The sequence below is a fragment of the Chiloscyllium plagiosum genome, unplaced genomic scaffold (genome assembly GCF_037043375.1).
Source record: "Chiloscyllium plagiosum isolate Xiang-an unplaced genomic scaffold, Cpla_swu_hap1 HiC_scaffold_3, whole genome shotgun sequence".
NCBI lineage: Eukaryota > Metazoa > Chordata > Chondrichthyes > Orectolobiformes > Hemiscylliidae > Chiloscyllium > Chiloscyllium plagiosum.
Window position 1 is genome coordinate 54,655,386 of NW_028270141.1, and position 25,107 is coordinate 54,680,492.

Consider the following 25,107-nt stretch of genomic DNA (forward strand, 5'->3'; position numbering starts at 1 on the left):
CCTCCTTCTTTAGAGACCGCAATTTCCCTTCCCACGTGGTGAAAGATGCCCTCCAACGCATCTCGTCCACATCCCGCACCTCTGCCCTCAGACCCCACCCCTCCAACCGTAACAAGCACAGAACGCCCCTGGTGCTCACCTTGCACCCTACCAACCTACGCATAAACCAAATCATCTGCAGACATTTCCGCCATCTCCAAAAAGACCCCACCACCAGGGTTATATTTCCCTCCCCACCCCTTTCCACCTTCCGCAAAGACCGTTCCCTCCGTGACTACCTGGTCAGGTCCACGCTCCCCTACAACCCACCCTCCCATCCTGGCACTTTCCCCTGCCACCGCAGGAACTGTAAAACCTGCACCCACACCTCCTCCCTCACCTCCATCCAAGGCCCTAAAGGAGCCTTCCACATCCAAAGTTTTACTTGCTCATCCACTAATGTTATTTATTGTATCCGTTGGTCCCGATGCGGTCTCCTCTACATTGGGGAGACTGGGCGCCTCCTAGAAGAGCGCTTTCGGGAACATCTCCGGGACACCCGCACCAATCAACCACACCGCCCCGTGGCCCAACATTTCAACGCCCCCTCCCACTCTGCCGAGGACATGGAGGTCCTGGCCTCCTTCACCGCCGCTCCCTCACCACCAGACGCCTGGAGGAAGAACGCCTCATCTTCCGCCTCGGAACACTTCAACCCCAGGGCATCAATGTCGACTTCAACAGTTTCCTCATTTCCCCTTCCCCCACCTCACCCTAGTTCCAAACTTCCAGCTCAGCACTGTCCCCATGACTTGTCCGGACTTGTTCTACCTGCCTATCTCCTTTTCCACCTATCCACTCCACCCTCTCCTCCCTGACCTATCACCTTCATCCCCTCCCCCACTCACCCATTATACTCTATGCTACTTTCTCCCCATCCCCACCCTCCTCTAGCTTATCTCTCCACGCTTCAGGCTCACTGCCTTTATTCCTGATGAAGGGCTTTTGCCCAAAACGTCGATTTTGCTGCTCTTTTGATGCTGCCTGAACTGCTGTGCTCTTCCAGCATCACTAATCCAGCAAGAAGATGCTGGAGTCAAATGATCATTAGAAATTCCAACTTTGTCCACGATGTTGTAAGCCATGCCCAAAGTCAGAAAAATATCCATCTATTGAAATTATATTCAAGAGTTATGCAAGTTCAGGTACATAATTCAAACTGTAGCTGTCCAAAAATTGGCCATTTTTGATAGTATTATGAATTTGAAGGCGTGTACTGTACCTTTAAGAAAGAGTGAATGTCGGCACCTGTCATTTGACTGAACAACTTGACGATGTAATCTCAGACAGTCACCCGAGGCAGAAATTGAACCTGGGTCCCTGGCACTGTGAGGCAGCAGTGCTAACCACTGAAGCATTGTATTTTTGGTTTAATTAGCAGAAGGGTTTACCCTGTGTCATCATAATATTTAGTCAAATATTTTGATTTTATAAACATAGCCAGTTTCAGGCTGATCTTAAAGAATGGAATCAGCAAGTATTGTGCATACACACAAACCAAGACTTTAAGATGTCTCTCCACCCACAGCCTGATCTAATCTGTAGATGAAAAGTTGCCCACTCCATTAGCTGACAGGGACAAGGATTGCTTCTGAAAAAGAGAACAATAGCAGGACGTTCTTCTGCAACTTTTCCAGCCCTTTCAAGTCTCATGTGCAAAATTTGGAAAAGTTTAAATTCTGGCATAGGTTTTGATCCTAAGGACATTAGTTTTTGGACATCAGACCTTTATGCACAAAAGTGTCTACAATAAGTAATTTCTAATGTGTACTGCCAAATGCACCTTAAGGGGTCGTAGAGCACAGCAAAACTTCAACCAACAACTTCTCTCTGCAGTTTCCAGGTGTCTGTCTCTTCTTCTAAGTGTCCGCAACTTTTCCTGCAGCTTCTGTAATGCTTTCCGGTCCCCCGTGGAAAGTGGGCGGCCATCCACACACTGTTAGAAAATTCAATGAGCATTATAAGGCACATTTCAAGTAATCTAATTCTCTGACGTAAATAAATATTCAAGCAAGCTTACAATTTGGATATTAGAATGTGCTGACTTTCACACAATCCAGTTTGGCTTTGGGAGTATTGGGAAGAGTGAAGCCATTGTCTTCAACACCTACTACAAACCCCACCCCTTAGTCACAAACTCCTTTCTCTCCTTGGCAGCTGTATGATACAGATCCAAATTACTTTACTTCTTGGAGTCATATCTGACACCCAAGACGAGCTACCAAATTCCTCACACCATCCCTGTATGAAACCTGCCTATTCTCATCTTTCTAAGATTGCTGCTATAACCCTCAATCATACCTCCTGACTAACATCTACTGTTATACCCTCTGTAAACACGACCACCTAAAACTCTAATACCCTATCTCCTAACTCATGCTAAATCCTGTTCACCCACCATCCTGTGTTTACTGTACTACATTAGTAAATACCTCCATGACCTTTTCAATCTTACCTCTAATGTCCTGCAGTCCCACAACCCTCTGGAATTCTTATGATCCTCTAAATCCAGCCTCTTGATCACTCTTGATTTTGATCACTCCAACATTAAGACTATGCTTTCAGATGCCAAGGCTCCAAGCTCTGGAACTCACTCCCAACACTTCTCCATATTGTTTTCTTCCTTTATGACACTCTTTAAAGCTTACATCTTTGACCAAGCTTTTTATTATCTGGTCTATTAATTCAATTGGCACTATTTCATATTTTGCTTCGTAATGCTCCTGCGTAGATTCTAACGAAATGTAATGTTTTAGAGTCATAGAGATGTACAGCACAGAAACAGGCCCTTCAGTCCAACTTGCCCTTGCCAACCAGATATCCCAACCTAATCTAGTCCCACTTGCCATCACCCAGCCCATATCCCTCCAAACCCTTCCTATTCATATATACATCCAGATGCCTTTTAAATGTTGCAATTGTACTAGCCTTCAACACTTCCTCTGGCATTCCATACACGTACCACCCTCTGCATGAAAAGGTTGCCCCTTAGGTCTCTTTTATATCTTTCCCCTCTCACCCTAAACCTATGCCCTCTAGTTCTGGACTCCTCCACCTTAGGGAAAAGACTTTGTCTATTTATCCTATTCATGCCCCTCATGATTTTATAACCCTCTATAAGGTCACTCCACAGCCTCCGGCACTCCAGGGAAAACAGCTCTAGCCTATTCAACCTCTCCCAATAACTCAAATCCTCCAACTCTGGCAATATCCTTGTTAATCTTTTCTGAACCCTTTCATGTTTTATTGAAAGATTTGCAAAAGATCACTAGTTATATGATTTGGAAAAATAATGCAGATATTCTCCAGAAATACTTGAAAATACTTTATGATTTTCAGTGTAACCACATATTTTCATCAGTTGAATAATTAAAACTATCTTGAGGAAATCCTCTACAAACCTGGCTGAGAATTTCTAGAATACTAAAATTTTAAAAATGATGGGTGACGACTTCTGTTGTGTTTTATTTCAAAAGTCTGGCTAATTTGATCTCAACTGAGTAACTCCTAGTTACCAATCTGTTTCTTACTTCTAACCTTGGCCAGGATTGCCTTCACAGTTTTGCCTTGGAAAAATGAGACTTTACAGTATTTACTGTACCTGATTGCCTGAGTCTGACATGTACTGACTGAAATTTCCTCTGTTTATAATCTAAACCCAACTACAGCCTGCACAAGACAATGAGTGTGTACTACTAACCAAGATCATAGCATTCCCTACAGTGTGGAAGTAGGCCAGTTAGCCCATCCTATCCACACTGACCCTCTGAAGAGCATCCTACCAAAAACACCTCCCTACCCTATCCCTGTAACCCTGCATGGCTAATCCAACTAACCTACACATCCCTGGACACTCCAGGCAACTTAGCATGGTCAATCCACCTAATCTACATATAATTGGACTGCGGGATGAAACTGGAACACCCGGAGGAAACCCACACAGGGAGAACGTGTAAACTCCACACAGTCACCTGAGGCTGGAATTGAAGATGGATCCCTGGCACTGTGAGGCAGCAGTGCTAACCACTGAGCCATCATGCTGCTCCCGGTGAGAAAGTGAATTCTTTGAACTCCTCCAAAACAACAGCCATTCTGACAGCATTGTATGTTTGATCTATTTTCAATGCCCCTATCCACCTATCAAAATTACTATGTTTGATCCTTTCAAATTAAAAAAAAACGAGAGATCTGGGTGACTCTGACTTGTTAATATTTTACTGGCTTCTCTGAGAGCACCAAATCAAAAATACAGTGGATGATTGGAGTAGGTAGAAAATTCCTTGTAGAAAATCATTAGGAAAGCATTTGGAAATTAAATGTAACAGCAGCTTTCGAGCTCCTTTACTTGTGTCAGCCTACGGGCGGCACGGTGGCACAGTGGTTAGGACTGCTGCCTCACAGCGCCAGAGACCCGGGTTCAATTCCCGACTCAGGCGACTGACTGTGTGAAGTTTGCACGTTCTCCCCATGTCTGCGTGGGTTTCCTCCGGGTGCTCCGGTTTCCTCCCACTGTCCGAAGATGTGCAGGTCAAGTGAATTGGCCATGCTAAATTGCCCGTAGTGTTAGATAAGGGGTAAATATAGGGGTATGGGTGGGTTGCGCTTCGGCGGGCGGTGTGGACTTGTTGGGCCGAAGGGCCTGTTTCCACACTGTAAGAAATCTAATCTAATCTAAATCTAATCTAATCTAATCTACAAATGATTGTATGACTCTATGAACAGAATCTAGTCATTCAGCATGGAAGCTGACCCTTTGGTCCAACTCATCCATGCTGACCAGGTTAATCAAAGTAAACCACTCCCATTTGCCCATATCCCTCAAAACATTTCCTATTCATATACTTGTCCAAATGTTTTTTAAATGTTCTAAGTGTACCTGCTTCGACCAATTCAATTTACTTTTTCAGTGTGCTTTGATGGGTTTAAAATTCACAATCTTTTGATCGCTAATGCAGTGCTATGATTATAATGCCAAAATATTTGCAAACTTTGGAGAACCTTTATCAAAGATTAACTCATTAGTTTTTAATTATCAGGATCCCAGTGAACTTTAGAAAACGAGTAAAATACATTCAGAATCAACGCATCCTTTCTTTTGAAAATCGTTAAAAGATCTTGAAACATAATGCATACTGACATGAATGCTTTTACCCAAACCTTGGATTTAATCTTTTCCACCTGCTGTTCCACTTCTTCAAGGTCTTCAGTATTCTGAAGTCTTTCATAAACCACGCTCCTTGTACCTCTTATCAAGTTTAATGGCAATGCAGACATTCCATAAGCCTTGAAGAAAAAATATACAAAGTGAGCACTCAAAACCCAAAAAGGTTGACCAATGCCAAAATTAAATACGCATAATGGTAAATTCATTTTCGAGTGATCATCCAGAATGGCAAAATGGCTCCTGCAATGTCTCATGATGATAACTAGCCATGACAGATTTCAGGAAGGATCTGCATGCACTGTTGATGTCAACAAACTAGGGATGAGGAAGTGGAGGATACTGGAAGCAAAGGGGAGATGGATGTGGAGCATCAGCTTCCCAGCATGTGGTAAACTATATATGTGCTGTTTTGTCATAGGTTCAGTCATTCAGATAAGACATTAGACTACACTATAATTGGTGAGTGAAAAACAGCCCACAGCATTATTTTGAACAACTGCATGGAGCAGCATTCCTGTTGTTTACCTTCTGTGCAGACTTCCACATGCGACAGTGACTTCCAGTATCGTAAGTTAATTCTGCAACCACCATCAGTATGCAGCTCAGATACCTCAGATGCATGCCGGGGTCTTAGCCAATATTTATTCCTCAATATACATCACAAAAATATAGTATCACATGTGGAGGTTTGCTGAGTCCATATCAGCTTTTGCATAACCTGTATTAAAACAATACTGCAAAGGGCTTTGTGACATCTGATGGTCACAAGAAGTCCTAAAAATAAGTACATTTTTTTCCATCCCGAGGAACAAGCTAATTGCCATCATGAATTGTAGGAAGGGATTATTCTCTTTCACTGGATTTTATGGCTCATCAAAGGGAAGAAGAGGTGAAGTGGAGTGGTCAGCCAAGTACATATATCATATTTCTGTTAGAACTGGGACTTTCTCAATGACTGATATCACTCCTGTGGGATTGTATTCAAATAACGACCGAAATCTGAGAGTGGCAAAAATAGACTCTTTCATTCAGCAATCGCATTACAAGTTCAAGGTGGCAATAGAATCCCAAAATCCAATTCTTACAAGAGCCCCTTCATCCAGTTCTTACATATATTAAAATTCCATTACTATGGTGTTACATTATTTCATCTACAGTACACAAAGGTGTGAAAGGCTTCTGTCCTGGGAGACAGGAGATGGGTTAAAACATGTGCTAAGTGTTGGCTGTTACTTCTGACGGGATTAAGAGTGTCTGTCTAGTCTGTTTACGTAATTAAGACGTGTTAGTTCTTTTGACTTTTAAGTTAGCAAATGTTAGTAAAAATACTAGGTCTTATATGTTCTAACTAGTTAGGGTTTGGAGGAGCTGGTGTTGGACTTGGGTGGACAAAGTTTAAAATCACACAACACCATGTTATAGTCCAACAGGGTTTATTTGGAAGCACTAGCTTTCAAAGCACTGCTTCTTCATCAGGTAGTTGTGGAGCAGGACTATAAGACACAACATTTATAGCAAAAGGTTACAGTGTCATGCAGCTGAAATATATTAAAGAAACAGATTAAGATTTTAATTTTTTTGGAATGGTTTTGCTAGTTTCAGTTCGTTAATATGGGATTTAATTCTAAAAGATGAAAAACTTAATCTAAGTTTGTTTAATATATTTCAGCCGCATGCTGAAAACTTCTGTTATAAATGTAAACTTTTGCTATAAATTCTGTCTCTTATGGTCCTGTTCCATGACCACCTGATGAGGAAGTAGCCCTTTGAAAGCTCGTGCTTCCAAATAAACCTGTTGGACTATAACCTGGTGTTGTGTGATTTTTAACCAAATAAGTTAGAAACTGTACCTATACTTAATTTAAAAATAAAGGATATTAAACTGATTATCGCAGCTGGGTTGTGAGATTTGTTTACTATTTGCCAGTGTGGGCTTCATTCATTCATGCAATTTCACCAAAGCTCTGTTTTGACAGTTAGTTTCCTAAAAGGATAATGGTCCAGTTAAAAGGGATTTAACAAGTAAGTGCTAATTGGGGAAACTATTTGGTGTTCTGAAAACTATTCAGGTCCAGGAGATCTTTGGTAAGAGCTGAATAGTATAATAATGTTTCGTGGAGACATGATGGCGAGGATGGTATTGTTCTATATTCTATACTTATTCAGAGGTAAACACTGCTTGTAGCAAGGGCTTATAAGGTGTGAAAATGCAATACTGGATTTGAAAGGGTTGGTTTGATTAAAAAGGGTTGTTTTAAATTTGGTCTATCTTATGATAGTAAAACATATTACGGATCCGCGGTTTAATGAATGAATGAAACTGTGTTGTAGTAAGCAACGGGTTAGTAAATGCTTATGAATGGATGAACAGGAACCCAGTATTAATGAATATAGTGAGCTGGTGAGTGTGTTAATAAAGATAACCTATAACACAATATCTTACACTCCTGCACCAAGGTCATTATAAGTCAGAGTCTTACAGCATCTTACAGACCTTCAGTCCCATTCACCCACCCCAACTAGGTTTCCTAAACTAAACTAGTCCCAAATGCCTGCTTTTGGCCCACATCCCTCTAAACCTTTCTTATCTATGTACCTATCCAAACGTCTTTTGAATGTTGTAATTGCACTCACCTCTACCACTTCCTCTAGCAGCTCACTCCACATACGTATCAACCTCTAGTCCTATTTAAATCTTTCCCCTTTCGTATTAAACCTATGCCCTCTAGTTTTGGACTTGCATCAAGTAAGTGCTATTTAAAACCTCCGCACAATTGGTGTATTTTCCTTTAATGAGCCAAGTCATAGAGATGTACAGCACAGAAACAGACTCGTCGGTCCAACCCATCCATGCCGACCAGATATCCCAACCCAAAGGCACCCCTGCCACAATACCAACCCTCACAAGCAGGGACAGCCCCTCTGCAGCACTCTTCTTCATTGAAACCCTCATCCCCAGCCAGACTCTGCCATGTAAAAATACCTTAGCAAGCTCAAACATACTTTCCTGGGTTCCAGAGTTGGGACGGTAGAGTTAGGATGGTGTTGGGTTGGCGGGGTGAGCTGCTTTCTTGAACTGCATCAGTACACGTTATAGATTGACCCACATTGCCCTGAGGAAGTGAATTCCAGAACTTTGACTCAGCAACAGCTTTTGAACGGCACCATATTTCCAAGTCAGGAGAATAGCTCGGAGGGGATCATACAGGTTGGTGGTGTTCCCATGTACCTGCTGCCCTTTTCTTTCTTGATGGAAGTCGTCATTGATTCAGAAGGTGCTGTCTAAGGATCCTTGGTGAGTTTCTGTTGTGCATCTTTTATATTGTACACATTGGTGCTACTGAGTGGCAGTGGTGAAGGGGAGTGGATGATTGTGGATATGGTACCAATCAAGCAGGTTACTTTGTCCTGGATGGCATCAAGCTTCTGGAGCGTTGTTGGAGCTGCACCCAATCAAGCAAATGGGGAGTATTCCCTCACACTCCTGCCTTGTGCCTTGTAGGTGATGAACAGACTTTAGGGAGTGAGGTGGTGAGTTACTCTGCACAGTGTTCCTAACCCCTGACCTGCTCTTGTGTCTGTACTTATATAGTGAGTCCAATTGCATTTTTGGTCAACAGTAACCCAAAGGATGTGGATAGTAGGGGATTCAGTGATGGTAACACCATTGAATATCAAGAGGCGGGGGTTACATTGTCTCTTGTTGGAAACGGTCATTTGTACTGCGCGAATATTACTTGCCACTTGTCAGTCCAAGTCTGGATATTGTCCAGATCTGAAGTCACAAATGCTGCTGAGCAGTGTGCAATCACCAGCAAACATCCCCACTTCTGACCTTATGATAGAAGGATGGCCATTGATGGAGCAGCTTAAGGTGGTTCAGCCTAAGACATGACCCTGAGGAACTTCTAAAGAACTGCCCTGGAACTAAGATGACTGACCTCCAACAACCACAACCATATGCCCATGTACCAGACATGGCTTCATTGATTCCAGTTCTGCTAGGGTTCCTTGATGCCACACTCAGTTGAATGTGATCTTGGTGTCAAGGGCTGTCTCTCTCACCTCACCATGGGAACTCAGCTTTTTGGTCCATGTTTGAACTAAAGCTGTAATATGGTAAGACGTTGAGTGGCCCTGGCAGAACCCAAACTGGATGTCATTGAGCAGCTTCTGATAGCACTGTTGATGACACTTTCCATCACTTTACTGATGATCAGTAACAGACAGATATGGAAATATATGGTTGGGATTGGACCTGCTGTTTACTTGAGTAATTTTGCATTTTGGCACATAGACGCCAGGGTTGTAACTGTACTGCTAGGGGAGCAGCAAGTTCCGGAGCACAAGTCTTCACCATTATTGCCAGAATGTCATCAGGGCACACAAACTTTGCAATAACCAGTGTCTCCCAAGCATTCCTTGATATCATGTAGAGTGAATCAAGGTAGGCAAATTTAGTGTCTGGGATGCTGGGACCACTGGAGAGGGCCAAGACAGATCGCCCAATTGACACTTATTCATCTCGCTGAAGATTGCTGTAAACGCTTTAATCTTATCTTTTACATTGATATGTTGGCTCTTCTATCATTGAGTGTGCAGATATTTTGGGATCTCCTCTAGTGAGTTGGTTAATTCATCTCTCGATGTCACAGAACTAGGCTCTGTTCGTAGTGGGATCACTTAGCTCTAGCTATCACTTGCAGTTTGGCATGCAAGTAATCCTGTTTGGTACTTTCACCAAGTTGACACCTTATTTTTTGGTATGGCTGGAGGATATATTTGCATGTCCTCCCACACACTCCACTGAACCAGGATCGATTCCCTGGCTTGATGGTAATGGTTGAATGGGAGATATGCTGGGCCATGAGGTTGCAGATTGCTCATAACACTTAATGGATTCCCAGTCTTGGAATATATCCAGGGATGATGGTGGCTGTGTCTGGTACATTGCCTATAAGGTACAAATTGATTCCTCTGTCGGGTCATTCATTGCTTGACTAGTCTGCGAGAAGGCTCTCCCAATTAGCCACTAGCTCCCAGATATTAGTAAGGAGGACTTTTCAGTGTCAACAGTTGTTTCTGCTGTTGTTCATGAAAGTCAGGTCATGTTTAACTAATTTATTGGAATTTTTGAGGACATTACAAGCGTGGTGAGCAATAAAGAACTGGTGGGTGTCATATATCTAGATCTCTAGAAGACATTAAACAAGGTACCACACAAAAGACTGCTGCATAAGATAAAGGCGCATGTCGTAACAGGTAATGTATTAGCATGGAAAGAAGATTGATTAACAGAAAGTAAACAGTTGGGAATAAATGGGTGTTTTTCTGATTCAGTGATCAGTGGCTAGTGGTGTGCCTCCAGGATCAGCATTGGGACCACAATTGTTTACAATTTACATAGACAATTTAGAACTGGGGACCAAGTGTGGTGTGTCAAAGAAGGAAGCAGTGTGCAGAGGACACTGAAAGTATACAGAGGGATATAGATAGGTTAAGTGAATGGACAAGGGTCTCGCAGATGGAGTACAATGTTGGTAAATGTGATGTCATCCATTCTGGCAGGAATAACAGCAAAATGGACTATTATGTAAATGGTGAAAAGTTGCAGCATGCTGCTGTGCAGAGGAACTGGAGCATCCTGTGCATGAATCACAAAAAGTTGGTTTTTGATTTATAGGTGCAGCAGGTAATTAAGAAGGCAAATGGAATATTGTCCTTCATTGCTAGAGGGATTGAGTTTAAAACTGGGGAGGCAATACTCCAGCTGTATTGGACCACAACTGGGGTGCTGTGTACAGTTTTAGTCTCCTTACTTGAAAAAAGATATACTACCACTTGAGGGGGTGCAGAAATGGGAAGGTTGCCTTTTGAAGACAGATTGAGTAGACCTGGACTGTACTCACTGAAATTTAGAAGATTGATGGGGGGGAGGGGAAAGAGTCTTATAGAAACATAGAAAATTATGAATGGAATGGACAGGCTCAAAGGAAGGAGGTTGTTTTCACAGACAGGTGAAACTAGAATGAGGGGACACAGCCTTAGGGCTGAGTTGAGGAGGAACCTCTTCACCCAAATGGTTGTGAATCTGTGGAATTCTCTGCCCAGTAAAGCAGTTAAGACTACCTTGTTGAATGTTTTTTAAGGCAAAGGTAGCTTTTTGAACAGTAAAGGAATTAAAGGTTATGGTTGAGTGGGTGGGTAAGTGGAGCTGAGTCCATGAAAAGATCAGCCATGATTTTACTGAATGACAGAACAGGCTTGATGGGCGAGGTGGTCTACTTCTGTTTCTACGTCTTATGTTGTTTCTAGTGCCTAGGTTGATGCCTGGTGGTTCATCCAGTTTCATTTATTTTTTGAGACTTTGTAACAACTGATACAACTGAGTGGCTTGCTAGGCCATTTTAGACGGCAGCTGAGAGTCAACCACGTTGTCGTGGGTCTGGAGTCACATGTAAGTCAAACCAGGTGAGAATGGCACATTTCCTTCCCTGAATGACATGAGTGAGCTTGATGAGGTCTTTCTGACAATTGATAATGGTGTCATGGTCATCAGTAGACTCTTAATTCCAGATATGTTGAATGTTATACCTTTACCATCTGCCATTATAGTTTTCGAATCGAGATGCCAGAATATTAGCTAGGTTTCGGGATCAATAGTCTAGCGATACTACCACAAGGCCATCACCTTCCCATTACTTCATATTTTCCCAAAGACATCTTTTGGTTATTTAAATAAGGTTGGCTATACAATATGGCGTAACTGACTGTCAGATTGAAAGGAAAAACTAATCAGATTACAGCTTATTTTTGAGCCATACTCTTAAAAATTATAATTATCCTCAAAAAATCTTGTTAAATCAATTATGCAACAATCTAAAAAACATCTTCAAACAGTCTCATGCATTTCAAGAGAATAATACAACTCATACTGAATCTTGTGTGATGATAATTATTCTCCAGTATGGCTATTTGTCAAATGTCTATCCATGTCATTTATCAACTGTTGCAAAGGCAAGCAATGGGATTTGAGAATCAGCAACATTAATTAAAAAGGACTCACTTCACAATAGCATTGTAACACATAGGAGTTCACTAGTGCATACATTCCCTTTCACTAACCACTTGTTGCTCACCCATATATTTTTGTATCAATTCATCTCTACCCAAGATTAACAATGACCCAAGGGATGCACACACAAAATCATCTATCTTTGTTTATGGTGGGCGGCATGGTGGCTCAGTAGTTAGCACTGCTGCCTCTCAGCGCCAGGGTCCCAGGTTCGATTCCAGCCTCCGGCGACTGTCTGTGTGGAGTTTGCACATTCTCCCCATGGGAGAATGCGTGGGATTCCTCCGGGTGCTCCAGTTTCCTCCCACAGTCCAAAGATGTGCAGGTCATGTGAATTGGCCATGGTAAATTGCCCAAAGAGTTAGGTGCATTAGTCAGAAGGAAATGGGTCTGGGTGGGTTACTCTTCGGAGGGTCAGTGTGGACTGGTTGGGCAGAAGGGCCTGTTTCCACGCTGTAGGGAATATATATAATCTATGTTCCAGAGATTTGCTTCAACAAGTAGAGGCAGCTCATTTAGCCTCTTTCTTCCTCAATTTCCTCATCGTCTTCCATTGAAAATAGGGCTCTATCCCCAAACATTTAAATTGAAGGAGAATCTTAAACCTCCTGTTCGCCAATCCTTCATACTCAATGAACATGTGCAGTACAACTGAAAAGAGACTTTCTTGAATGCGCTATTCAGTTAATATTGAAACTAAGGCACTGGCCATACAGTCAGTTCTGGGAGAAAGTGAGGACTTCAGATGCTGGAGATCAGAGCTGAAAAATGTATTGCTGGAAAAGCGCAGCGTGTCAGGCAGCATCAAAGGAGCAGGAGAATCGACATTTCGGGCATAAGCCCTTCTTCAGGAATGAGGAGGGTGTGCCAAGCAGGCTAAGATAAAAGGTAGGGATGAGGGACTTGGGGGAGGGGCATTGGGAATGCGATAGGTGGAAGGATGTTAAGGTGAGGGTGATAGGCCAGAGAGGGTTTGGGGCGGAGAGGTCGGGAAGAAGATTGCAGGTCAATAAGGTGGTGCTAAGTCCGAGGGTTGGGACTGAGATAAGGTGGGGGGAGGGAAAATGAGGAAGGTGGAGAAATCTGCATTCATCACTTGTGGTTGGAGGGTTCCTAAGCGGAAGATGAAGTGCTCTTCCTCCAGGCGTCGTGCTGCCATGGTCTGGCAATGGAGGAGGTCAAGGACCTGCATGTCCTTGGTGGAGTGGGAGGGGGAGTTAAAGTGTTCAGCCACGGGGCGGTTGGGTTGGTTGTTGCGGGTTTCCAAAGATGTTCTCTGAAACGTTCCGCAAGTAGGCGGCCTGTCTCCCCAATTTATAGGAGGCCACATCGGGTGCAGTGGATGCAGTAAATGATGCGTGTGGAAGTGCAGGCAAATTTGTGACGGATATGGAAGGATCCCTTGGGGCTTTGGAGGGAAGTGAGGGGGGAGGTGTGGGTGCAAGTTTTGCATTTCTTGCGGTTGCAGGGGAAGGTGCCGGGAGTGGAGGTTGGGTTGGTGGGGGGTGTGGACCTGACGAGGGAGTCACGGAGGGAGTGGTCTTTCCGGAACGCTGATAGGGGAGGAGAGGGAAATATGGGGTGGGGTCTGTTTGGAGGTGGCTGAAATGACGAAGGATGATACGATGTATCTGGAGGTTGGTGGCGTGATAGGTGAGGACCAGTGGGGTTCTGTCCTGGTGGCAATTGGAGGGACGGGGTTCAAGGGTGGAGGAGCGGGAAGTGGAGGAGATGCAGTAGAGAGCATTATCAACCACGTCTGAGGGGAAATTGTGGTCTTTGAAGAAGGAGGCTATCTGGGTTGTTCGGTATTGGAATTGGTCCTCCTGGAAGCAGATGCAACGGAGGCAAAGGAATTGGGAATATGGGATGGCGTTTTTACAGGGGGGAGGGTGGGAGGAGGTGCAATCCAGGTAGCTGTGGGAGTCAGTCGATTTATAATAAACATCCGTGTTGAGTCGGTCATCCGAGATAGAAATGGAGAGGTCTAGGAAGGGGAGGGAGGAGTCTGAGATGGTCCAGGTAAATTTGAGGTCGGGGTGGAAGGCATTAGTAAAGTGGATGAACTGTTCAACCTCCTCGTGAGAGTACGAGGTAGCGCAGATACAGTTATCGATGTAGCGGAGGAAAAGCAGTGTAGATACAGTCAGTTCTGCTCTCACTTGATAGTTCTATTTTCATGAAACATATTATAAGAAAATCATGTAGTAGCAGCAACATTTAAACTAATGGGGCCAAAACTGCATTATAACCGATATGCACTTTAAAGGTTTACGCTATAGAAACAGAGTCCCCCAATTCATCAATCGCATTATAGCAAATTTGCATTAACAAAATACACATTATAGCAGAATAACCTACACAGATTACAGATAAACGGTAACCTATGCAAACTGATATTCTACCTCTACAGCTACTCCCCACAAGTTACTGCAGCCATATTTTAATCAACAACCTCAAAATAATGTGAAACTTAAGTTTGGTGAGGGTTGTGAAAGAAAACAGTTACGATAGGTACTGTAATTCGAATGCATTTAAAAAGTAGTAGCATATTCTTCCCTATATATACATATTTACTCAGATCAGAACATCTGACGGAAAAGGTTAGCTGATGAAAAGAGAGGCTAAAACAATGAAGCTGTCAACTTTTCTATGATGTAACAGGAACATTACAATTTAGGTTCACATTCCACTCTATTTGCACTGAGTAAAAAAGCAATGATTAAAAATGTGTACCTTTATGCATGCTCTGAATTGAAGCAGTATATGTTAAAGTAGTAATTATTCTTTCACCAGGCTAATTTGCCCTGAAGTATGTGAAGATTTCCCAAAAGATAGTCCTAAATTGCTGTCAGCAAAATGCCACTATCAAACAGCAAATGGTTTTAAAGTTAAAAGTAAAATTAATTTAGAAGAATTATGAATCCATGGTTTAAAAAACAGCAAGTGCATCTGCAATACAGTGTCCAAGTATCTAAGGGATGTAAAGTAAGGCAAAATGTCAGAAATTTTAAAGGTCATCTTTAGAAACTAAATCAAATCTTCATAATGAGAACATGGAAGATGCAGCTGCAAAAGGTGCGTGATCAGCAAACCATGAGAACTGAATAAATAATGCAGAAAACGTCTAGTACAATACTTGCCAAAATACCCGACTTCATTGAAATAGAATCCATCACAACCAAATAAATCACAAGTTTATCGTGCTTGCTCGCAAACTCTAAATTTAATTGACTTTATGTTCTAGTTTATTAAAAAACGTGTTAGCCTTTCGAAAGGTTCAGAGTGTTTTCACTTGAGGATTAAATAAGCCGAGCCCCAAATGCCCTTACGCAACCAGCAATTCAATGGCAGGAGGAAAATCCTCAAGTAATTAACTTGTAGTGCTGCCTGAAAATAAACTAAGACATCATCCCCACAAATAAATAACTAGACGCTGTCCAGTATGGACAATGAAAACATATTCATAGGATGTAGCATCAATGAGCATTTAATTGTTTAAGTTCCATGATTTTGACTCCATGATGATGAATGAATTATTTTCAAGTGAGAATGGTGAAGCATTTGCAGAACAAGACTTGCTCAGCCATCCTCTGCCCTTGTTCTTCCAGGTAGCAGAGGTTGCAGGTTTGGAAGGTGCAATCGAATGAGGTTTGATGAGTTGCCACAGCTCATCTGCAGATGATACACCACTGCTGCCGTGTGCAACAGGTTTGGAGGGACTGAACACTTCAAGTGATGGTGGCGTACTGATCAAATGGGCCAAGTTCCCCTGAAGGTATCGAGCTTCTTGAGTGTTCTTCGAGCTGCACTCACAATTAGAAGGCATTTAGTTACATTTCACACTTGCCAGCAACGAAAGTCTTTGAGGAATACGGAGGGGAGTTATGGAGCTTTACTCATTGCCACAACATTTATATGGCCTGGTTAAGTTTCTGGCCAATGGTGAGCGATTCAATCATAGTAATGTCATTGAATATGAAGAGGACTGATTTGTTGAGAGTTAAGATTCTCTGGTTGAAGATGTTCACGTCTGGCACTTACGTCACACAAATGTTCCTTGCTACTCATCAGTCCAAGGAGAAAGTGAGGTCTGCAGATGCTGGAGATCAAAGTTGAAACTTTATTGCTGGAACAGCACAGCAGGTCAGGCAGCATCCAGGGAACAGGAAATTCGACGTTTCAGGCACAGGCCCTTCTTCAGGAAATGAAGAAGGGCCTGTGCCCGAAACGTCGAATCTCCTGTTCCCTGGATGCTGCCTGACCTGCTGTGCTGTTCCAGCAATAAAGTTTCAACTCATCAGTCCAATCCTTGCTGCTTCCAGACATAGATTCCATCCTTATCTGATCAGTTAATAGAATTGAAGTGTGCAATCATTAGCCAAAGCCTAAACATTTGGCATTTAATCAAGGGAAGCTCATTGATGAAGCAGCTGATGATGTTTCGGTCCAGCAAACTGCGCTGATGAATTTCTGCAGTGATTTTTTTGAAACTTCTTTGAGGGATTGAGTGTTGATGGCAAAGCCATAATTTGTTGCCTATCCCTAGTTGCCATTGAACTGATGGTCAGCGGGTAGTTAGGTGTTGAAAAGAATTTTGTTTTTACAATAAGTGATAACTGCACCACGATCACAATTATAAAGAGATTAGTTTTCACTTAATAAAATTTAAATTCCACCAGCTGTCATGGTGGGATCAGAACCCAGGTCCCCAGAGCATGAACCTGGACCTTTTAATTACCAACCTTGTAATAATACCACTGCAAACACCTCACGTATCCCAGGATTGAGATAATTGACATTCAATAATTACAACCATCTTCACATATTAGGTACGACTTGAAGCAGTTGCAAGCTTTTTCCACCCATTCCTACTGATCTCAATTTTGTTAGTTTTCATTGATGCTAGACGTGATTCAATGCCACTTTGATGTCAACAACAGTCACTTTCCCCTCAGATCTGGAATTGAACTCTTTTGTTCATTCAAGTAAAACCAAAATATTGCAGACGCTAAAAAAGAAACAAACATAGGGAATGCTAGAGAAACTCAGCAGGTATGGCACATATGTGGAGGGAGAAAGAGTTAACGATTCAAGTCTGGTGTTTTCATATTTGGTCCAAGATGTAAGTCTGGAGTCAAGTCTGGAGCCGATGTGAATACTGAGTCACAATTAATTAGAATGGACGGCTTTGAGGTATGTAGAGAAGAGGTGTTGGAAATTCTGGAAAGGGTGAAAATAGATAAGTCCCCTGGGCCTGATGGCATTTATCCTAGGATTCTCTGGGAAGCAAGGGAGGAGATTGCAGAGCCATTGGCCTTGATTTTTATGTCATCGTTGTCTACAGGAGTAGTGCCAGAAGACTGGAGGATAGCAAATGTGGTTCCCTTGTTCAAGAAGGGGAGTAGGGATAACCCTAGTAACTATAGGCCGGTGAGTCTCACTTCTGTTGTGGGCAACGTCTTAGAGAGAATTGTAAGGGATAGGATTTATGAACATCTGGATAGGAATAATGTGATCAAGGACAGTCAGCATGGTTTTGTGAAGGGCAGGTCGTGCCTCACAAACCTTACTGAATTCTTTGAGAAGGTGACGAAGGAGGTGGACGAGGGTAAAGCGGTAGATGTGGTGTATATGGATTTTAGTAAGGCGTTTGATAAGGTTCCCCATGGTAGGCTACTGCAAAAAATACGGAGGTATGGCATTGAGGGTGAGTTGGAGGTTTGGATTAGGAATTGACTGGCTGGAAGAAGACAGAGGGTAGTAGTTGATGGTAAAGGTTCATCTTGGAGTGCAGTTACTAGCGGTGTTCCGCAAGGATCTGTTTTGGGACCATTGCTGTTTGTCATTTTTATAAATGACCTGGAGGAGGGGCTAGAAGGTTGGGTGAGCAAGTTTGAGGATGATACGAAAGTCGGTGGAGTTGTTGACAGTGAGGAAGGATGTGTCAGGTTACAGCGGGATACAGATAAGCTGCAGAGCTGGGCAGAAAGGTGGTGAATGGAGTTCAATGTAGGTAAGTGTGAGGTGATTCACTTTGGTAAGAGTAACAAAAAGATGGGGTACTGGGCTAATGGTCAGATACTTGGTAGTGTGGATGAGCAGAGGGATCTTGGTGTCCATGTATACAGATCTCTGAAAGTTGCCACCCAGGTAAATAGTGCGGTGAAGAAGGCATATGGCGTACTGGCTTTTATTGGTAGAGGAATTGAGTTCCGGAATCCTGAGGTCATGTTGCAGTTGTATAAGACTCTGGTGCGGCTGCATCTGGAGTATTGTGCGCAGTTTTGGTCGCCATACTATAGGAAGGATGTGGAGGCACTGGAACGGGTGCAGAGGAGCTTTACCAGGATGTTGCCTGGTATGGTAGGAAGATCGTATGAGGAAATGCTGAGGCACTTGGGGCTGTTTTCATTGGAAAAAAGAAGGTTTAGGGATGACTTGATAAAGGTGTACAAGATGATTAGGGGTTGACCATGAGAACCTTTTTCCACGTATGGAGTCAGCTATTACGAGGGGGCATAGCTTTAAATTAAGGGGTGGTAGGTATAGGACAGATGTTAGGGGTAGATTCTTTACTCAGCGAGTCGTGAGTTCATGGAATGCCCTGCCAGTAGCAGTGGTGGACTCTACCTCTTTATGGGCATTTAAACGGGCATTGGATAGGCATATGGAGGATAGTGGGTTAGTGTAGGTTAGGTGGGCTTGGATCAGCGCAACATCGAGGGCCAAAGGGCCTGTACTGCGCTGTATTTTTCTATGTTCTATGTTCTAAGTTGTCCTGATGGAACCGAAAGTGACACTAATTGTGCATTTACTTTATTCCTCTTGCTTCCCTTTCAGTGTCAATAGCAGTTCAATAACTGAAATCCAAAATAGGGTCTGCAAAGAAACACGAATCAGAGATAAGATAGCCGTTTGGGAGGTGCAATCCTGTGATCATCGCTTTGATAGAACTTGTAAACTACATATTCTGTCTCCAGAAGTGCAACAAATAATTTTTAATTTTTTAAAAACTAAAGTAGGAGAATTTTAATTAAGTGGAAGTAGTCCATCTTCTATATTTAACAAAAAGACATCTCTGTCATAGATAGATAGAAATAGATAGAAGAATACAGCGCAGTACAGGCCCTTTGGCCCTCGATGTTGCGCCGATCCAAGTGGATCCATAAAAGTGGAGTTGATATAATACTTTGTGCTTAAGCCAGAATCACACTTGCAACTTTTGCCAAACTAGTTGCAGTACATCCTTTCTACTGGCAAAAATTAAAGCCAGATCAGTTATATTTTGACAAGAGATGTTGGAAATTCTAAATATTAGTTGACCTGAATTATTTTAAAAATATTTTTATAATAATCACACCATTTTTATGTGCCATAGTGTAAATCACAGAGACAGTGACTTCAATTACAAGTTGGCTAGCTTTTGCTTTCTTTCTCAGTATTCACTCCACCCCCTCAATATACCCACAGGGAGGGATCTTCGGCTTTTGTGCATGGAGATGATACATCATACCCCTCCCTGCATCAAATCAGCCTATCAGACACTTAAGTGGTCACCTATGAGCTTCCACCAGGATCAGCTTCGAGGAAAGCAATGTTCTGCCTGGCTGACGTTGCTGGTCAATCTGGGATGGTCGTTCTGCCTGGAACGTGCACCCTGTGGTGGCAGATGGTGGTATATCTTCCACTTCAACACCAACCTGCCCAATATCTTCCCTTCATGGAATCTTCCATATCCCTTCTTGGGAGGAAAAGATTCTGTTATGTAAGGTAATGGTTCTGAAAGAGTTAATGCTGGAGACTGTATTACGGTCCATCCACTGTGATGCCATCACAAAACTCTTGGGAGAGGAAATGGAAAACATAGCTGTGGTTCTTGAAAGGGGAATGGCAAACCATCTTGGTCTCCCAGTAATCTTAACAACAATGTTTAATTCGCTAAATGCTAGCTAACTGTTCAGAAATGCCATGACAAACATCTGGAGCAGGTGGAACTCAAACCTGGGCCCATAGGTAAGGAAAACATTTTTTAACCAACTTTCTCAGAGATATTATTACACACTTCTGAAGCAGGTGAGAGTCAAACCACAGCCTCCTGGTTCAGAGGTAGGGATCTTATCACTGTGCCACAAGAGCCCCAAATTAACTAGTGTATCTTGTACCTAATTGCTGCCACGCAATAAACTACACTGTTCAGACAACAGCTTCTATCGTTAAGACTGAACTTGAGATTGTTCACCGATCAATGCAAACTAAATAAGCCCAGTCAAGGAAAAAGAAACAGTGGCAATAACCATGAGTACCACAGATTATGTCCTTACATTGTGATGCTGATAGTGATAATCAATGCAGGAACAAGAATATGCCATTCAGCACCTTGAGTCTTTTACCATCCATGGCTGTTACATGATCTACTCATATATACATGCCTTTGCCCTATATCGCTTAATACTTCTGCTTAACAAAATGCTTGCAATAATATCCTTAAAGCTAAATGATCTAATATTAATTGTTGTTTACAAAAGAGTGCCAAACTTCAATACCCTTTGTCTGTAGAGATGTTTTCTAATTGCACTTCAAAAAGGTCTTGCTCAATTCTTGGATTATGCTCCATCATCCTACATTCTCTAAATGACACAAATAGTACAGATCTATACTATCAACTATTCTTAATATATTGAAAGGTTTCATGAAATCTCCCTTTAACCATCTTAATTCCAGTGAATATGACACTAATCTGTGTAATATCTCTTCAGTTTAACACTTAGAGTCCAAATCTACACTGCACTGACTTCAAGGCCAATTTACCCTTCCTCAGGTGTGGTACTCAGAACTGCAATGTAATCAAACCCAGGGTTTTGGATATGAAGCATTTGACAACCCATCTGCTATACTTGACAACCTATACAGAATCTACATAATATTTAAATTGGGTTCTGTTGAGTATCTTGACTTGTTCAAGGTCACTTTCTTAAACTGTCCCAGGCAGTTTTGGATATATTCCACAAATTAATTACTCAAGTCATAATTTAAGTCAGAGTTTTCATAAAAGGTTAAAAGTTGTTCCAATTGACAAATGGGTTTGGTTACAGCCTAGGTGTCATGCATTGTATGGTCTACTTCCATAATTTAAACAGTATAATACTGAGGCTGTTATGAAGAGTAAATTCAGTTAAGATATAACCGCACTTACAATTGGACAATAACTAGCAAATTCTACTTAAGGTTAAATTTCAAAAGCCATTGACCTACAAAATATCTGCTTCGGCTTATCTGTGAAAAAAAAAGGTTCAAAGATCAATGCAGATATTGAATAAAACAGTATCATCATTCCATACCCCAGTTCACTACTTTATCCAATGTTGAACGTAACTGCACCTGCTAGTGAGTGTTGTTCCTATCCTAGCTTCTTAGGTTTCACTAATGACAGAACAATTACAAACGAAACACTCATGCAAGGAGCAACTGATAGCCAGATATCCCACTTGCTGGATTGTTACTATGCAGTCCCATTTTTTTTAATTAACAGAGCAAAAATTGACAATAGCGAAAGAAGAAACTCCTTCTTGTACTGTAACTTCAGCAATTTCAATGACTAACAAAGCTAATCTGATGCTAGTTAGAGCACTGATAAGGCTTTGAACTATTTATGTGAACTGTGTCTCCAAAGTTCCCATCTCAAAGACAACAGTATTGAATCTTACTTTGACCCTGGAATAGCTGCTGGGTATCAGAAAGTGAGTGCATAAATGGGAGCAGCATACAATTATTTATCTTTTTCTTCCCTGCAATGAAGCTTCAAAGCATACAATACAGGATTTATGAGATAATATTAGACTTACACAGGTCTTAGCTGGGAGCACTGCAGACTGCATTGGGCATCACATTAAAGGAAGAATATAAAAACTACAGAGCAAATACAGTGTAAGTTGAAGGTTTAGAGCTGTGAAAGGAAACTTAAAACATGATTTTTCATAAAACTCAAACTAAGGCAATTAAAAATAATCTCACAAATGTTATCAACGTTTCAAATCTTATGATTAAAGGTAAATAATTTATCAGCAATAGCCCTGGGTCAGAAGGTTGTGAGGACAAATTCTACTCCTGGACATGAATACAAAGGTAAAGGGAGACACTCTAGTGCTTTACTGAGGGAGTCTGCATTGGTGGATGGGCTACCTTTCAGACAAGACATTAAATCAAGGCATGTCTCCTCTCTCAGATGGATGTTAAAGATTTATGGTGATATTCCAAATAAGGGGACGATGAAAGAAAGACACATGTCATTAGAGCTTTTTTTTATCTTGTACTCATTAGGACATGGACAGCAATACAAACGTAAACTACATTATATAATCTGTCTTTCAACAGAGCACAACTGTCGTGACAAAGAATCATACTGGACTCAAAATGTTAACATCTTTCTCTCTCTCCGGACCTACTGAGTTTCTCCAACATTCTCTACATTGTTTCAGATTTCCAACAACTGCAATATATTGCTTTTATACAACTTGGGTTGTGTTATGTCTCACTGCAGTGAACTGGAAATCATGCCCTGCTATTCTTGAAACCATCAGTGAAGTTGAAGATTTTAAAAAATACACAGGATTCCAAAATCTACCAGTCTTTTAGGTTGACAGAAAGCTCAAGTCAGGTTACTACACTTACCAAGAATTACATTTATTACAAATAAACACACTCTAGTTACAAGTGAACTACTGGCAGATAGCTCGACTAGTTAAACCTCTAATCCCTTATAAATTCCCCCTTATACACACATGCAGGCAGTCACAAATGGACACAAAAATAACATGGAGGGAAGTCAAAACAGGGAAAGCAATTCTGTGTTCATCCACAGGGTTTGCTGAAATAATCATTTAACTGAGCAGATCACTGCTTCTCAATCATCCTTCTCTAGCCACTTTCATTTGAGTGCAGGAAGCGCAGGATGACCGGTTCATACTTATAAAGGTCTCTGTCTGGTTAATTAGAAGTCACAACTTATAGAAACTGATAAAGGAAAATAAACTGCTTATCTTCAAGAATGAGATGCTCTTTACTGCAAACCAAAGCAGCTCCCTTTCCAGAGGTTTGAAGGCTTCTCACCCAAATATTTACAACTCCAAGTTGTTCAGCTACCTCAGAAATGAACACATTAAATTGGCTTTTTCCTTTCTGGTACCTCAGTGCATACACCAAATTCTTCCAAACTCGGTTTGGCATCTTTTATTCATTTACCTTCTGAAGAGTTTCTACTTCTCATGATACTTTTATTCTGTTCCACAGAATTTGTTCTGGTCAAACTATTACCTTTATTTGTCCTCCTAGTCTCCTTTAACTTTTATATTTTTGGTATGTCGATGTGGGTTGTGTTACTAATTTTTAGGTAATAAATTCACATTTTGTTAGGTTAAGAAAATCCAGCTACATTACTTGCTTTTAATTTTCGGCTTCAACTGAGTGGAGAAAGGGAGTCAGCAACAGGATAAATAATGTGTATAATAAATAGGATCAGGGACCAGTACTTCAGCTTCATCTAAGCAGAGTGAGGGAGTCAGAAACAGGATAGTTCAGGCTCAGAATCAGGGCTCAAAACCTCAGCTTCAACTTGACAAGGTAGTCAGCAACAAAAAAAGCTTAAGTAAAATGAAACTAAAAACTGCAGATGCTGGAAATCTGAAACAAAAAGAGAAATTGCTGGAGAAACTCAGGAGGTCTGGTAGCATTTGTAGAGAGAAAGCAGAGTCAACATTTCAGGTCTACTGACTCTTCATCAGAACTGGTAATATCTAGGAAGAGGTGGTACATATACAATGGATGGGTGAAGATGGAGCTCAGAGGGATAGAAAGGGATAGATAATGTGTGCCACAAAAGGAGAAATGCTGATAATGGGGACCATAATTAGTTAAAATGGATTGGATCTGCTGAATGCAGCCCAAGTCATAACAATGCCTGGAATGTGAGGGTGGGTAAAGGATATGAGAAAAGGTTGTTAAACCCTAAAATTATTGAACTTGATATTGAGTTTTGAAGACTGCAATGACCAAAGTACTGGTAAATCTGTCTCAGAACAGTGGGATGTGTTCAAGAAAGAAATATGGAGAGCACAGAACCAAAATATTCCAATAAAGAAAAGGGGACTATCAAATCTTGTGAAATCAAGCAATATACAGGATTGGATTAAGAGAGAAAAGGAGGCTAATGGCCGATAGTGCGGGTTCAAAATACCAAACACTCAAGATAGAGATATGCAACAGGAAATTGAAAAAGTAAGTTAGTAGAGCTAAAAGAAGATATCAAAGGATAATGCAGACCAAGTAAAGAAAATCTTAAGTTGTTTCACATTATATTAAGGGTAAAAGGACAATGAGGGACCAAGGAGGGCTCATTAAGTGATAATTTGTGTATGGTATCAGAGGATTTTGGTAGGATTCTAAATGAATACTTTAGGTCAATATTCACTGTTGAGAGTGACGATGTGTGTACAGTAATCAGGGAAAATGTCTGTGAATCCAAAGTAGACAGGCAGGAGGCTAGAAGAGCAGAGCAAGCTAGACAGAATCAGGAGATGGAGAAGTCAGCATTTCAGGTGTAACCCTTCTTCAGGGCTGGGGGTGGGTGTAGGGGAAGCTGCAGATAAAGGAGTTGGTGGGGACAGGGTGGTGAAATGGGGATAGATGAAGACAGATAGAGGGTATGACTTGGTTGGTCAATGGAAAGAATGAATCCAGCTGGTGGCAGGAAGGATTAGAAGGGAGGGGGAGGGGATGAGAAGGGAGGTTATTTGAAATTGGAGAACTCAATGTTGAGTCCTCCGGGCTGTAG

At 41.7% G+C, this 25,107-nt stretch overlaps 1 protein-coding gene across 1 annotated transcript in view; it reads right to left on the reverse strand.

The window, feature by feature from the left end:
* The window catches only part of lmbrd1 (LMBR1 domain containing 1), a 292,459-nt gene that overhangs the window by 94,327 nt on the left and 173,025 nt on the right, over positions 1-25,107 (reverse strand). Inside the window, exons 8-9 of the mRNA XM_043681689.2 lie at positions 5,197-5,322; positions 1,823-1,975 (exon numbers count right to left, since the gene is read on the reverse strand). Coding sequence (XP_043537624.1) covers positions 1,823-1,975; positions 5,197-5,322 — 279 coding nt within the window. The remainder of the gene's footprint in view (positions 1-1,822; positions 1,976-5,196; positions 5,323-25,107) is intronic.